At 34.4% G+C, this 16,204-nt stretch overlaps 1 protein-coding gene across 6 annotated transcripts in view; it reads right to left on the reverse strand.

Moving 5' to 3' along the window:
• Positions 1-16,204, reverse strand: part of CDH18 (cadherin 18) — a 687,616-nt gene that overhangs the window by 14,338 nt on the left and 657,074 nt on the right. For all 6 annotated transcript variants that reach the window (XM_070411928.1, XM_070411926.1, XM_070411927.1 and 3 more), the window contains one exon: positions 11,092-11,209. In XM_070411928.1, the coding sequence (XP_070268029.1) occupies positions 11,092-11,209 (118 nt within the window). The remainder of the gene's footprint in view (positions 1-11,091; positions 11,210-16,204) is intronic.

The raw sequence follows: 16,204 nt of genomic DNA on the forward strand, positions 1-16,204 counted from the left end.
GGGTAATAATTATAACCAACTCTATCAGTTCCACCAAGCACGTAGAGATATTTAGATTATGCTCTCAGAGGGGATTAATAAGCAATCTATTACTATCCATTTTTACCCATTGCCATAAAGTAGTTTGATTCTGCATTTCCTTTTGAGCCATATTCCCCCACTCACAGCAGGAAAACATCTCTTTATGTAAGGAAGCTACATCTATTATTGACATTTTAAAACCAGAGTTGAAACTGCCCAGTCCTTCTTTGATATTATTTATGTCTACCTGTGTAAATACAACTCTGTATTTTAGAGAATTTTAAAAAATGAATATAAACACATATGAAACAAAAATATATATCTTGAATAATATCAGCAAATCTGTTCATGAATAACACATAAATTTTCATAAGAGTGTTAATTTAGGCAGAGAAGGTGATAGAGAATTTAAAAAAGAAACATTTTAAAATAGAAATCCAACCCCAAATGCATTCATAAATATAACACAATAATATAATTTTTAAATTAGAGATAAAAACAACAGTTTAGCTTGGCCGGCGTGGCTTAGTGGATCTATGAACCAGGAGGTTAGGGTTTGATTCCCTGTCAGGGTACACGCCCAGGTAGCAGACTTGATCCGCCCTGTAGGGCGTGCAGCTGATCAGTGATTCTCTCTCATCATTGATGTTTCTATCTCTCTCTCCCTCTCCCTTCCTCTCTTGAAATCAATAATAATATCAATATATATAATAAATATTTTTTTTTAAAAAAACAGCAGTTTACAAAAAAAAAAGATTAAACCCTCTACCTATTATTTTTTACCTTTAACAAATGCTATTATTTTTAGTAGGGAATGGAGCAACCAAAGTAGAAAAAATTCTCTTTGAGTCACTAAATTTATAAACAGTGCAGGAAAGTATAAGGATAAATCCTCCAAGAGCTTTGCTTTAAGTTCCCCTGCCTAAAGGCACAGGGTGGAGTAGGTGGTTCCCATGGCATTTTCATTACCTGGTTCCAAGCAAGGAAGGAATTAGGCAAAAGTGCATGATAAGAAGGAAAGCAAAATGAAGTGGCAAAAAATGGTAAAATTAGCCATACTTTAATTTTGTTTTTACTTTTTTGTTTAGTGAGTATGAGTCAGCTGTCCTTTTATTGTCACTGTGAGTATATAGAATAAGGATGTGAGAGGAAGTATGAGCTGACCAACCATTTGCAAATGATATATAAAAGTAAAAAAAAAATCAGCAGAGGTTATAATAAATAAGGAGACAAGAAAAGCACATATGTATTTAGCTAAAGCATCAGGCCCACTAAAACAAATCAAATCACTACATCTGTAAATCACACTTCCCCATTTCAGGGTCAAGATTGCACCTGGACTGTCTGCCTCTCCTTAGTCAAGCATTGGGGTCCACCTTGCATAAAGAATAGCATGATTCTATCAGGTGTGACTGGATAAATGCTGTGAGTGAAGACTGAGTGAGGCTGGACTGAGAGGAGAAAGAGATTCATGGTAGAGCAAAATCAGCCTCATTGCTGCCACCAGGTGAGTGACTCAGCAGGCACAGCTGCCCCACATCCATCAGGGGACATTTGAGGCTTCATTGGCAGCCTTATTCTCAGGACAGGCTATGGCACTCTTTTGCTTAGGAATGAACGAACCGCTAAGTGCTCTTTTGAAGCCCTGTGGTTAAAAACAGAATTGTAAATGGTTATGCTCTGTAGAGAAATTACACCACCAGCTGTGAGCTCTGGTTTGAAGGACAGAAATAAACTGGGAATACTGACTACTACAAATCTGACAATGCTAAAGAAGCATGAAATAAACTTAAAATTCCCCATGGGTTCCAGTATATATGAAACTAAATGACCGCATTTCACTACAAATGAACTGACATTTGAAAGAAAAGACACCTTTTTATTAGCTACATGGTCAAAGTTTAAAGTATTCCTTATCTTAAACTCAAGGCAATGTACTAGTAAACTTGAAGTTAGATATTCTTTCACTAAACCCACATTCCATAAGGAAAAGCAGTATTTCCCTACTTAAGTATTTTTCTAAAAATCATTAAAGATTTATAAATAACATGACCTCATTTTTTGAACTAGAAATAAATATTGCCAAGAAATAATAAAAAGTAATAAAAATTAAATAAAAAGTAATAAAATTAAATAAAAAACAATATCTTCAAAACGAAAAGAACAGTCTACAAAAGCTTTGTTCCATTTTTGTTTAAAATGGAAATTTTTAGGGCAGTTCTTTACTTTTAAAAGAATGTGTTATTTGGACTCATTTATTTTTTTAAAATGCTAGTGTCTACAAAAGTGGGAAATGCATATGAGAAGAAGGAAACAGGTAAATATAAGTAGGAGATGTCCTTGATAGCAAATTATCAGCAAAATTATAATAAGGATTTTCAAATTTGAAAGGCACATTAAATGCTATTTAGGACCCTGAAAACTGAGAAACAAGTGTATAAGAGTTATAAATTACTTTTCCCCCTACTAAAATGTGTAAGATTTGTAAATACACTTGACAATTGGTATTAAGCCTAGGAATTAGGCTAGCAAAATGCCTTGCCTCAAGTAAAACGTAGTCTCAAGAGGCAGCATAAAAGATCCTGAAGCAGAACAGACTTACTCTGTAGACTAATGGCAATTTTATATTGGGGGATGAGGTTATCCTTTTATAATACAAAATAAATGAACATAGTAATTGTATGCACAGACTCCTGTTGTAAGCCTCTATTCACAGACTCTGTGGCATGGCTATAGCGCATCTGCTTTAGGCGTTTGGTTAATCAAAATTATACAATGGATGTTTTGATGCTAACATTACAAACTTACTTATCACTATTTAAAGAGTAGGTGACAGCAGGAAACACTACATTTTAATCAGAATACATTTCATGCGTTTTTATTGTTTTAGAGTAATAACAGTTTAAAAATGCTGGAACTTAAAAATCTTCTGAACCTGATTTTTAAATAAAATTGTTTCATTATCCACATCTCCCTTGTTAGATCCTTCTGACCGACTTAACTGATGCTGCATTGTGTCATCTCTCTGCCGTCTTCATCTCTCACCTCACTGGAAAGATTTCTCTGATTAGCTCTACCTGATGGAGCACGCTATCCTTTAAGTCAGTTATGGCGAACCTTTTGAGCTCGGCGTGTCAGCATTTTGAAAAACCCTAACTTAACTCTGGTGCCGAGTCACATATAGAAATATTTTGATATTTGCAACCATAGTAAAACAAAGATTTATATGTTTGATATTTATTTTATATATTTGAATACCATTTAACAAAGAAAAATCAACCAAAAATATGAGTTCGCTTGTCACCTCTGACATGCGTATCATAGGTTCGCCATCACTGCTTTAAGTCAAACCCTGTTCTTCCTCTTTCAACAATATGACCTTTAGTGATCTCTCTAAAGTAACTCCCATTACACTGCCCCTAATTGTCAGTTACACTGAATATCATCTTTATTTCCCTAATTAGATGGCAAGTTTCTCCTACATTTCGGGGTGGGTGTTTTAATGCCTTACATTCTGGCCAGCTCAGATTACTGCTTTGTAGACAGAGGATAGTGCTTATCACCTTAAAGATTAAGTGGCGGGAGAAAAACAATGTTTAGCTAAGAGCTGACTACAGAAATTCTTTTAGAGAAAAAAACATTCTAAGAAGGGAGAGGAATGGTGGTAAATAGTAATATAGCTTGAAGCTGGAGTAGAATGTGCTGGACAGCCATTATAAAATGTCAGTCTAGGAAACAGAGCTCAGTAGTGTGTGTGTGTGTGTGCGCGCGTGTGTGTGTGTGCGTGTGTGTGTGTGTGTGTGCATACAATTTTTGGAGAGTATCTTGGTTTTGATCAGTACATAGGATGGGGTCCTGAACCAATTTAATTAAATTTCAAAGGACAGATATCTGTTTCAAATCAGCAAACATCTAGGCAGCCAGCATCTCCAGGTTAGATTATTATTGAACAGTGTCCTCTCTTCCAAGCCCAGTTTTTTATCCCAACTATTGAATGAGACTGTTCCCAAATGACTCTTGCTTTATAAAATGTAGGCCCGAGTAAAACAGTTTTTGACTGACCAATACTCCCACTGATAACAAAGAGAAAGGCCCGAATCTTTCAAGAAATTCTGTTTGATGGCATGAGACAGCTGCTAAAGCGAGATAACTAGAGGGATTAGATTCCAGAGGTCAAAAGTGTGGAGAGGTGAACTGTTGATTACAATGTAGCTGCTTATTATACTAGGAACTGACAAGAGGCTGAAATTCTAACCCCGGGACAGGAGAACTAGGAGGATTTTTATAGAGGTCTGTAGGGCCTGTAATTAATTTGGAAACTGAGCGGTCTCAACCACAAAAATGATATTCCCTAAAGACGGTTGTTAAATTGAAAGTTGAAATTGGAAGTTTAGGAGGAGGAAGCTAAAATTCTAAGCTGAAAAGCCCTGAAATACAAAGCAGAGGTTTTGTTGTTGTTGTTTGTTTGTTTTGCCACCTCTTGTTGTTGCACAATGATTAGAGTTAGTGACCAGGGTGAGTGGCCCTGGTGCAGAAATAGGCACTCCACTGGAAGCCCTAGGCAGTGGTTCTCAACCTTCCTAATGCCGCGACCCTTGAATACAGTTCCTCATGTTGTGGTGACCCCCAATTTCATTGTTACAAATTGAACATAATTAAAGCATAGTGATTAATAAAAAAAAAAAACAATATGTAATTATATATGTGTTTTCCGATGGTCTTAGGCAACCCCTGTGAAAGGGTAGTTTGACCCCCAAAGGGGTTGCGACCCACAGGTTGAGAACCGCCGCCCTAGAGGGCCATGCTAGAAACACTGACAAACCTGAGATAGGAGGAACCTAAAGGAAACTGAAAATTGGCCTTGGTTTAGCTCAACTCTGATTTGATTACTGTAATAATCTCCCTCTTTCATTGCTTATCATAGAAAATGGTGACTATTTTCTAAAGAAATACATTGTCATTTGAGACTCTTCTAGGTTTACAGTCTACCTGACATCCAGCTAAAAATTACTAGACTAACAACAAATAGGACATTAGTCCCAGTCTTGCCTCTCCGGTACCCCTCTGAAAATCAAACACAAAAACCTGTCACCTTATTGAGATACTAAAATTCACTAACAATGATTATAAAATCATTAAGATTAACATGTTCAAGAAAATAGAGGAAAATATTTTTTAAAAAAAGTGTTAAAAAGACAGAAAAGTTCACCAAAAATTGCCATCTCTATAAAAAGGAAGAAATGGCTGTCAACTAAAGCAGTCAGTATTTGGACTATGTTTTCTTTGGATGGACATATTTTCTTTGATAGGACTCTTGCTTCCTTGAGCAGAATGTAAGTTGCATGCTGGTGTTTTCTAACAATATATTCCCAGCATATGTCACAGTGAATTATAAAAAGAAAAACAGGCCCCAAGTAAAAGACTTTTTATATAAATAGGATGGAACACTAAAAATGACATCTGTTCTCCCATGTTCAGATAAATTAGGAAATTCCAAATTAATGAAAGAATAAAAAATATGACAGAGAAGATCTACTGAAGATAGTAAAGATCTAGGAAAACATGGAATATGGTTTAAATTTAATTATTTAGTAAGCAGATGTGGGTAGTAAATAGGAGACTCTCCTCAGAGTATCAATGGATGAAGACCTTATGTGGCATGAGGATATGAGCTAGCTTGCATGATTCCAGGCAGAAATGCTATCAAGGCATCTGTCACTGGGATAAGTTAAGCATACATATAGAAAAAATTTATCATTAAAAAAAACAGATTTTTTTTACAATTTTTTTTACTAGGAGTTAACCCAATGAAGTGTCAAGAAATATAATTGAGATTTTATCGTAGTCATGTGCTAACAAGTTAGCCTGCTCTACTTTTATGGATGCTAGCAGAAGACACAAGGCTCCTGAGTCACCCCTGAAGGACTTGGTTACTAATGTCACAGCACACAGCACGAGCGAGCTCTCATTCAGAACAGTCTTAGCAAGAGAGAGAGCGTGTCTCCTCCCAGAATGGAAGGCAGGTTTGTTGTCACCCAATACAATACATTTAATGATTACCTCGGGGCAAACGCCAACCTGATTTTCTGGCAGTCCATTGTAGAATATTAGGATATCCTAATCCCAAATTCCTCTGCGTGTACCTGGGCCACTTCATGTCACTCTCTTGAGACTTTGGGGTAAGGGAAATCAGAGAAAACATGACATCTTGCTTCCCATGTCATGAGAAATCAAGTCATTTATCTCTGACCCAGGAGTGTGGAGCCTTCTGCCCTGAGCCAGGAGTGTGGAGCCTTCTGCAAGGCATTCATAAAGTTGTATCCAGACTAATTACCTATCATGCAAGTAGGGTATAATCTCAATAGCAAGGTGTGAATGCTACCAGTACACATCTTCAAAACGTGGTTATTGAACCACTGACATTCCAAGATTTATTTATATTTTTATATTTGGCTAAGAATTACATGTGACATTTTATTATTTTTCCATTTTTATGTTTAAGATCACTAATGGTTTTGAACAATTGTTCATATGTTGATTTACTATTTTGGCATCACTCTGTTAATTACTTATTATTTCTTGTCCTTTAACTGTTTTATTTTCTCTTTGGAATGTTTATTTTTTTGTGGGGGATATTTTAAATATATTCATGGTATCAATCCTTACTCACTTGTATGTATGGCTATATCTTACACCAGGTTATGACATGTTTTTCAAGTTCTGTTTGGAAATAATTTGATGCAGAAATAAAATAATTTTAATATTATCACATTTATCAATATTTTATGAATGTGATATTTATGTCTTTTATAAAAATATCCCTCCCACCTCAATGACAAAATGTAGTCCACTTCAGTTTCCTCTAAAGCTCTTAAATTTTTTATTGTATAAATAATTGTTTAATCGATGTGTAATTTATTTGTGTATATATGCATGAGGAATTCTAATTTTAGTTTCTCTAGATATATAGTCAGTTGGTCTCTTTCAATGTACTTTTTGAATTTTCCTTCCCACAATGGTTAAAAATACTACCTTGGCCTTCTGTGAAGTTCTTACATTTATACATAGACTTAGACATCCAAGTATTTATTTTAGCCCCCTAAATTTGCTCTCATTTATCTATCTATACCTGTACTAGTACCATACTTAAGAGCACCTTGTTGTGTGCTCCTTATCTCACACTACGAATAATCTGTTGTGGCTGGACCAGCCCTTGTGGTTCTTATTATGATTGCAAGACGGCCTCAGCAATAACCACCAGAAAACTTTGGAAGAAGGTTTGTTGCTTACATGTCTGGGAAACTACATGGCACACCTGGGGCCAACGAGGTTGCAGGTAGAGAATGAGTGTGTACATATGGATCTTGGGGTTCTGCTTTTAGCGGGGTTGAGGGTAGGGACCCAGATTTTTGTGGGCTTTATGTGAATGTGAAACATAAAAGTGGGGACTTAAAATGTGGGCAAAGAAGAAGAAAAGCAGCCCAAATGATCAGTTATTGAAATTAGTCAAGATCTCTAAAACAAAGGGGATGGGGTGGAGGGAGGCAGCCTGTGGCTGGTAATGGTTGATTACAGATAACTATCTTTGAGACAGATGCCTCAACAAATAAAGGTGAAGTCAGACACATGTATTACAAAAGAAAACAAAATATTAGCAAACCAGATTCAGCAATACAATAAAAAGATAATACACCAAAAAGATAATACACCAGGATTAAGGAATTTATTCTTGGAATACAGGGTGTACAACACCTACAAAATGCTAAAATTGATACACAACATTTTAAAAAACAGATAAAAACCACGTGATTATATCAATCAATGCAGAAAAAGCATTTTATAAAATCTGGTACCCATTTATGATAAACACTCTCAACAAAGTGTGAATAGAGGGAACATATCTCAATGTAATAAAGGCTACATATGACAAATTCATAGCCCACATCATACTTAATGGGCAAAAACTAAAAGTGTTTCCCTTAAGATCAGGAATAAGACAGGGATGTCCACCCTTACTCAACATAGTATTTCAAGTCCTAGTGACAGCAATCAGACAAGAAAAATAAATAAAAGTCATTCAAATTGGAAAGAAGTACAACTGTCATTATTTGCAGATGACACAATACTGTATATATATATATATATATATATATATATATATATATATATATATCAAATGCTAAATAGTCCACCATAAAATTACTAGAACTAACTAATGAACTCAGTAATGTAGCAGTAAACAAAATAATTATCCAGAAATTATTTGCATTTTTACACCAATAATGAACTATCAGAAAGGGAAACTATGAAAACAATCTCATTCACAATTGCTTTAAAAAGAATAAAATGCCTAGGAATAAATTAACTGAGGATGTAAAAGACCTGTACTCAGAAAATTATAAGACACTGAAGAACGAAATTGAAGAAGCTACAAATAAGTGGAAATATATACCGTGTTCATGGATAGGAAGAATTAACACCATATTATCCCAAGCAATCCAGAGATTCAACACAATTCCTACCAAGATACCAATGAGGTGTTTCACAAAGCTAAAACAAATATTCTAAAAATTTATATGGAACTACAAAAGAACCTGAATAGCCACAGCAATTTTGAGAAAGAAGAACAAAGTGGGAGAAACCAAACTACCTGATATTAAACTATACTATAAGGCCATAGTAATCAAAATGGCATGGTATTGGCATAAAAACATATATCAATGGAACAGAATAGAGAACCCAGAAATAAATCCACACCTTGTGGTCAATTAATATTTGACAAAGGAGACAAAAATATACAATGGGGTAAAGATAGTCTATTCAATAAATGGCGTTGGCAAAATTGGGCCAATATGTGTAACAAATGAAAGTAGACCACCTTCTTAAACCACACACAAGAAAAAAAGTCAAAATAAAGACTTAACTGGTAGATTAAAAAAGCCATAAAAATTCTTGAAGAAAACAATAGGCAGTAAAATCTTGGACATTTCTTGTAGCAATACTTTTTCTAATATATCTCCTCCAACAAGGGAAACAAAAGGAAAAATAAACAAATGGGACTACATCAAACTAAAATGTTTTGCACAGCAAAAGAAACCATCAACGAAATAAAAAGACAACCCACTGAGTGGGAGAACATATACACAGATAGTGGTTCAAATATACTATAGATGTAATCAGATGAAATATCATGCTTAAAGATATCTCATTATATTTTTAAATATACTCTTACCAAATGATTGAATAAGAACTCTGAAATTTTTATCTTAGTCTAGAACCCTAATATAATGTTAGTCATAAACTGAATTTAATAATCTGCCAATAAAATTATAATTTTAAAGGATTAAGAAAATCAAGAATGTGTTGAAAAAAAGATCAAAGAGGTGTATAGTTAGAGGAAAAAGAAAAGAGTCATATCTAAACAGGTATCAATATGTCATAAAGATTTACATAGTGTAATCCCTGATCATTTTAAAACAGGTTATTTTTTCTATCTCAAATATATTATTTCTGTTATTTATAATATTATGTATTTTCAACATTTAAATAAAGTCTTACAAATATTCAAACATATTTTTAAAAAATATATTTTTATTGATTTCACAGAGGAAGGGAGAGGAAGATAGAGAGAGAAACATCAATGATGAGAGAGAATCATTGATCCACTGCCTCCTGCACACCCCACACTGGGGATTGAGCCCGCAAGTTGAGCATGTGACTTGACTGGGAATCAAACCGTGATCTCTTCGTTCATAGGTCAATGCTCAACCATTGAGGCACACCAGCAGGGCAAATTCAAACATCTTTACTCCTACACAACTATCCATAGTTCTCTCATACTTGAGATTGTGTAGCTGATTCAAGCATTTATATGTATGATTAAAATAAATGTTAAAAGATTTACATCAGTATTATAAATACATTTTTAAATGTTTCTATATGAGTTTCTAGCATTGAAAATGTGGTCAAGTCACTGTAGTAAGACCTTTTGAATATATTAATTAAATTCACAAATTCCAGATATTCTAATCTAGTAGGAAGGACTTTATACATTAGTCACTAATGTGTGCTTCAACAAAAGTTCCCACGGAAATATGAATATGGGTATCTAGACATGATTTCAATCTCCTAGGACAAGAAGTTGAATGCTACCCAAATCATGAAATTATTTACAATATGGGGAAATACTAATTGATTTTTTACATATTTAGTATGGTTAATTTCACTAAGTTTATTTGGAATTGTAGAATGGGATTTCAAATGTAAATATAGTACAATAGTCAATTAAATACAATTTGTCATACACACGATGGCATATACCATTATTTCTTTTTTGTTATTCAGAGGCAAGTGTTAAAGCCTAAATAACAGCATATTCAGATAAATGTGATCAAAGATAATCTTGGGGACAAGAAACTTGATGCTAATCAGAAACTGTACATATTGAATGACTTGATGTTTTCCTTATGTATGAAAGAATGACTTTTACGCAACCTGGAGGAATCTACCAAATAGGGATCTAAACCATGATAAATCTTCTCTGATTAAATTATGGTGTTCAAAAATTTCCACAATACTCTGTAATTATGCATATTTACCTACCCATGTTTTGAAAAATATTCATAACAACAAGAGGAAATATAATTCGTACAGCACATCTTGGCAATCTTGCTAATGCAAGGTGATTCAAACATTGTCTTTCTTTTCTTAACTGTCCCTAGGATATATTTTTCATTTTTCCTAATTTAAAATTTTTCCACCCCTAGCAGTTCCAGCAGTTCTCATAAACATGTTTGTCAGCTAAGATTTCTCTTAAAAATTTCCCAAGAGCACATTACATGTACATTTCCTGTTTAAAGGGATGCTTCTGAATAAATTCAATGAAAGTTATTTGTACATATGTCTCAATTTTAAATACAAGCTATTCACAGATCATAACATATTAACATCAAACTGACTCTAGAAGCTGATTTGCAAGCTGCCCATGGATATAAAAGAATATAGCAAAACTATTCAGGCCTATTCCATATCTGTCAAAACTGATAAAAAAATATATGTACTTATGTTCACCTTCATTGTCCTTCAGGGTGAAGTTTGGATTTATAGACAGGTGTTCATCAAGAAAGAAGTTAAACCTTGGTCCATTGGCAAAATCATCTTTATCGGTGGCACTGATGGTATGAATAACCTAAAGAGAAAAACAAACACTGAATAGTAAATTTAACTTGGCTTATTCCCTTGATTTTAATTATATTACAACATTTTCAGTTGTTAACACAAAAGGATTTTTAAAAGACCTCTTGTACCATCCTGAGTGCTTTCGCATTCATCTAGTAAAAGTACCAATGAACTTGCTCTCATCTGCATTGATTTCAGGAAACATATTATGGTACAATTTATAAGTATTCACATCTTATTTTCTAGCATGGCACAAACATTAGTTTTAGTTTTGTTTTGTTTTTTCCTTTATCACCCACAGTACCTTGGGGCCAATTAGTTTTAAGATTTTGTTTGAACATCTGTTTGGGGAGACATGAGGTATTGTTTGTAGAAATATAAATATCCCAGTGCTGATATAGAATGGTCTTAGAGTATATGTTAGTCTCAACCAGTAAATGCAAAAGCAGGGGAGTCTTATTTGTATTTTTGTTATTTTTTTTAATGTTTCAGGAAACCTTTCCGATCATGGTGCAGCTCCTGTATTTTAAGGATGAGGAACTTGAGTCCCCTATGGAGTGTGATGTGCCTGAACTCTGAATAGTAAAATAATGGCACAGGCAAAACCACATCACTCAGAGCTTTATGGGACATTTTTCATTTCTAGTGAGAGAAAACAATCCCAAAATTTGGATTCTTTGCACATTAAGAAGCAGAGAATATTGGCATATGTAAATAACATTCCGGATGGCCTAAAAACTGAATATAAATTTCAATATCAATAGCTATAGCCATTATTAGTATACTCTTAAAAAAAGATATCCTAACAAATTAGCAAGATAATATTTTCCTCTTTTCAAAATTAAAGGGATACTTTTGAATAAATACAATGAACATTATTTCAACATGCCTCAAAGTTAAATACAAGCTATTCACCTAATGCTTAGGTATCCTCTTTACAGCCTTTCCTATTTTTCACATGCAGGAAAAATAAAAACAAAGAGAGAGAGATAGAGAGAGGGAGGGAGAGGGAGAGAGAGAGAGAGGGCAAAAAGAGCCACAAAAATCTCATTTCCTGTATGTGAAATATTGTACATCCATTACAGAAATTGAGATTTTGAAGAATATTTTACTCAATATTAACCAAGTGAAATAATCACCAAAAGGTACCATAGTTAAAACCGAAATTCCTCTCCATGTACTAAGCCCATGATGTTGTCAGGGTCATGAGGAGGAAGATAAAAGCACTGAGAAGGTGTGGTCAGTGAGAGTTGAACAAGACAAGCATGTGTTTTCATGAAGTGAAAGTGAAGATAGTGTGATCCATTTCCTCCATATATTCACATGGCCCACTCCTTTATGTACTTTCTATCACTACTCAAAATGTACTGTTTTAGCAAGGGATCTAGGTGAAAGCCCATCCCTCTTATGTCCCCCAAGAATTCTTCAAACTGCTTTCACATATTTGTTCATTTTTGGTTTCCTTTTTATTTAAAGCACTAGTGCCCTGGTGCACAGATTTATGCACATTGAAAATAAATTAATTAGAATGTGGCCAGTGGGGTAGAACTGGGCAAGACAGGCCCAACATGCCCTGGAGCCAACCTCTCCTGGTCCCTACCTGGCCGGCCACACCTGGGGTGGCGTCAGGGCTCGAAGGGCATCTGCAGAGTGAGCGGGGTCCCTCCAGCAGGAGGGGTCCCTCAGCCTGGCCTGAGGGGATCAGGCCAAAACCAACTCTCTGACACCCCCCGAGGGGTCCCGGGTTGCAAGAGGGCAGTTCTTGAGTGATGAACCCCAGAATGGGGCTCCCTCCACTCTAGTTCTTGGGTGCATCACCCTGTATTGAGCATCTGCCCCCTGGTGGTAACTGAATGTCATAGCTACCGGTCGGACAGTCAGACGGTCGCTTAACCTTTTATATATTAGGATAGCTAGTCTCTGTTTAGATAATTTTTTTCCTTGTTATTGTCTCTTGGCTATGATTATTGACTGATGAATAATCAGAAGTCATCTAAAATATTTTTCTCAAGTATATGTACTCTCTATGGAGAGTAGAGTGTGTGCATTGACAAACAGCTACATGCTCTACATGTCAGTTACTTACTAAAAGACAAATAAAAAAGACAAATTTCAAGGTTGTGTTCAGGGTTAAATAAAATAAATATGCTTTTCTTTTGGAAAATAAATGTCCTCTTACCTCTACTCTTCATTCATTGTGATTCTCCAATTTGCAATTTTATTTTGGCAATGATCCCTTATAACATACTGCCACATTTAAAGTTCACTTCTTATTCTAGAAAGCGATTTTGGAGGGAATTGGTGGAGAACAGGTAATTTAAATCAAAGACTATTTTGTTTCTTGTTATTACTTCTTTGGGGCAATTATATTCTTCTCATTTCAAAATTAGTTTATATGTTATTTTAAATTTTCTTAATATTTTTATAAACATGAGCTTACTCTTTTTGTAAATCTCTGATATAATTCATATTATGTTGTATTTCCTGGTTTCCTGTTACCTTTAGTAAAATATATTTCCATGTTTATCAAGGTAATTTTAAATCTGAATTCATTTGGCAAATATGTCTTGGTGAGAGGGTCTTGGTGTCATCTACATAGAAAATGATGAGGTGATTATCATGAGTTTTGTTTCAGAGTGAACCATTCATCTTGAACTGTTGTAGAATTGTGAGTCATGCATCTATACTTAATTTTTTCCATAACATTTCTGAGAAATGCTTCCAAAAACCTAGAATGTTGTTCTATTTTTATCTAGATGTCAATTATTTTTTGGATATGAGATGGGATATTTCAACTTTTCTGTTTTACTAATCACCTTTTCTCTTTCATTAGCAAATAGGATTTCCATATATTGTCTCCTCAGACTTTTACTAGGAGACATACTTAAGAAATTAATGTTTATAATTTCCAGAAGATTTAAACTTCTGGTAGATAGACCTATAATTGACATGTCTCTGTCATCAGTATTTTCTACACTCTCAGAGTTATGATTTATCTACACTGACTTTTAGAAACACAGTCACAGATTTAATCAACCAAAGGAGAAAAAAATAAAAAATAGAGTTGGTATTTATAAACAATTGCTAGAATAATTCTTTATAATGCCCATGAGTAAATATTTACTTTTGACAAAAACTAATTAGAACCAATTTTCATTTCTTTTATCAAATAAATATATCCTCTTGTTTAAATGTGTTTTCCAGTCTATTATTTATGGAGAATTTTTTAGGAAAAGAATATAGTGTCACAGATTTATAAAAATAACAATCTTCTATTAGGTAAATGATCTAGCCCTAACTAAACATTTATATTAAAAGGAGCATTCTATGCCTGACAGGTGTGGCTCAGTGGTTGAACATCATCTCATGCACCAAAGGTCTCTGGATGGATTCCTGGTCAGGGCCCAAGCCTGGGTTTTGGGCTCAATCCCCAGTAGGGGGCATGCAGGAAACAGCTAATCACTGTTTCTCTCTCATCAATGTTTCTCCCTCTCTCTCTCTGAAGTCAATAAAAAAATATATATATTTTTAAAAGAGCATTCTATGGAAAACGTCACATCTTCTTTAAATTAATCAACAAGTTTGCTTTATTTTTTTTCTTTATTGATTAAGGTATTACATATGTATCCTTATCCCCCCCATTACCCCTTACCCCCCCCCCCCCCACTCATGCCCTCACCTGCCTGGTGTCTATGGGATTATGAATATATTTGCTAATATAATTATAATGACTTTTGTTAGTTAAATGAGCTTGATCCTTGACACAGTGTAAAATCTCTACTGATCTAACTTTACTTTTTTTACAAAGATGTATTGTTAATTGGATGCGATGAGGCAGAGACTTGTGTTAGTTAATAAAATATTTTATTTTATATATTTTATTTCCTAAGTTTAATTTCAATGGAAAACACACACACACACACACACACACACACACACACACACACGAGAGAAAGAGAGAGATTAAAAGCCTTCCTTCATTTATTTTCTTCTTTAAAATAAATCTTTATTGTTGAAAGTATTAAATATGTATCTTCCCCACCTAAAACCTCCCCTCCCTTCATTTATTTTCTAATTTTATAGGTGTAGGTACATCTTAATTATTTTGAATTTACTCTATTTTGGGAACTGACATCAAATTTCATGCATGCATGATTTTCTTTTTAAAAATGTATTTCTTTTCTTTATAATTATTTATTGTTGAAACTATTACATATGTCTCCTTTTCCCCCCATTGACTCCCTCCAGGCTACACCCCCCCTCCCCTGGCCCCAACCCGAGGACCTCGCCGCCTCATTGTCTGTGTCCATGGGTCATGCATATATGCATACAGGGTCCTTGGTTGATTACCTCCCACCTACGCACCCTCCCTGCCTCCCCATGCTAGGTACTTAAAGAACAGGAAAATATATTAACTCAGGGAAATATATTATTGCAGTTTACATTAATACCTGAATCACCCTGATCTCTACTGTTATGTGGTTTAAAACTCTGCTTTCATAAAAGACCAGTCTCTTTGTCACAGTCACATGCTATTATATTTAGATGCACAGCATCTATATTAGAAATGTCTTTAATTCTAAAATTAAGTGTCATAGAGCTGAACCATGTAAATATGCTTCAGAAAACCCATTTCACAAATCATTTAAATAGAGTTCTCCATTCCAAATCTGCATCAAATTACACAAAGTTTCTTCAGAAATGCTACAAACATAAGGTTTACTAAACCCAGGACTGCAAAATTACATAACCAACCATTTTCCACTGTAAGCAGGGTTCATTTTACAACTGACTACACAGATTGGCAATGAATAAATACAAGTGCAATAAGCAATACTTTAAAAATGATTTTTTTATTCCCTCAATGACAAATCTAAATTCACTTTGGTGAAAGAGTTGGAAACAAATGTTGAGCAACATAAAGAAACCAATTATCTTATACTGACAGCTAAAGTCATACGACATTAAAAGACAGCAATGATGCTAAATATAAATACAGTTTTTA

This window comes from Myotis yumanensis, unplaced genomic scaffold (assembly GCF_028538775.1).
Source record: "Myotis yumanensis isolate MYYU_CA2020_CCGP unplaced genomic scaffold, mMyoYum1.0.hap1 SCAF_4, whole genome shotgun sequence".
In the NCBI taxonomy this organism is placed as follows: Eukaryota; Metazoa; Chordata; class Mammalia; order Chiroptera; family Vespertilionidae; genus Myotis; species Myotis yumanensis.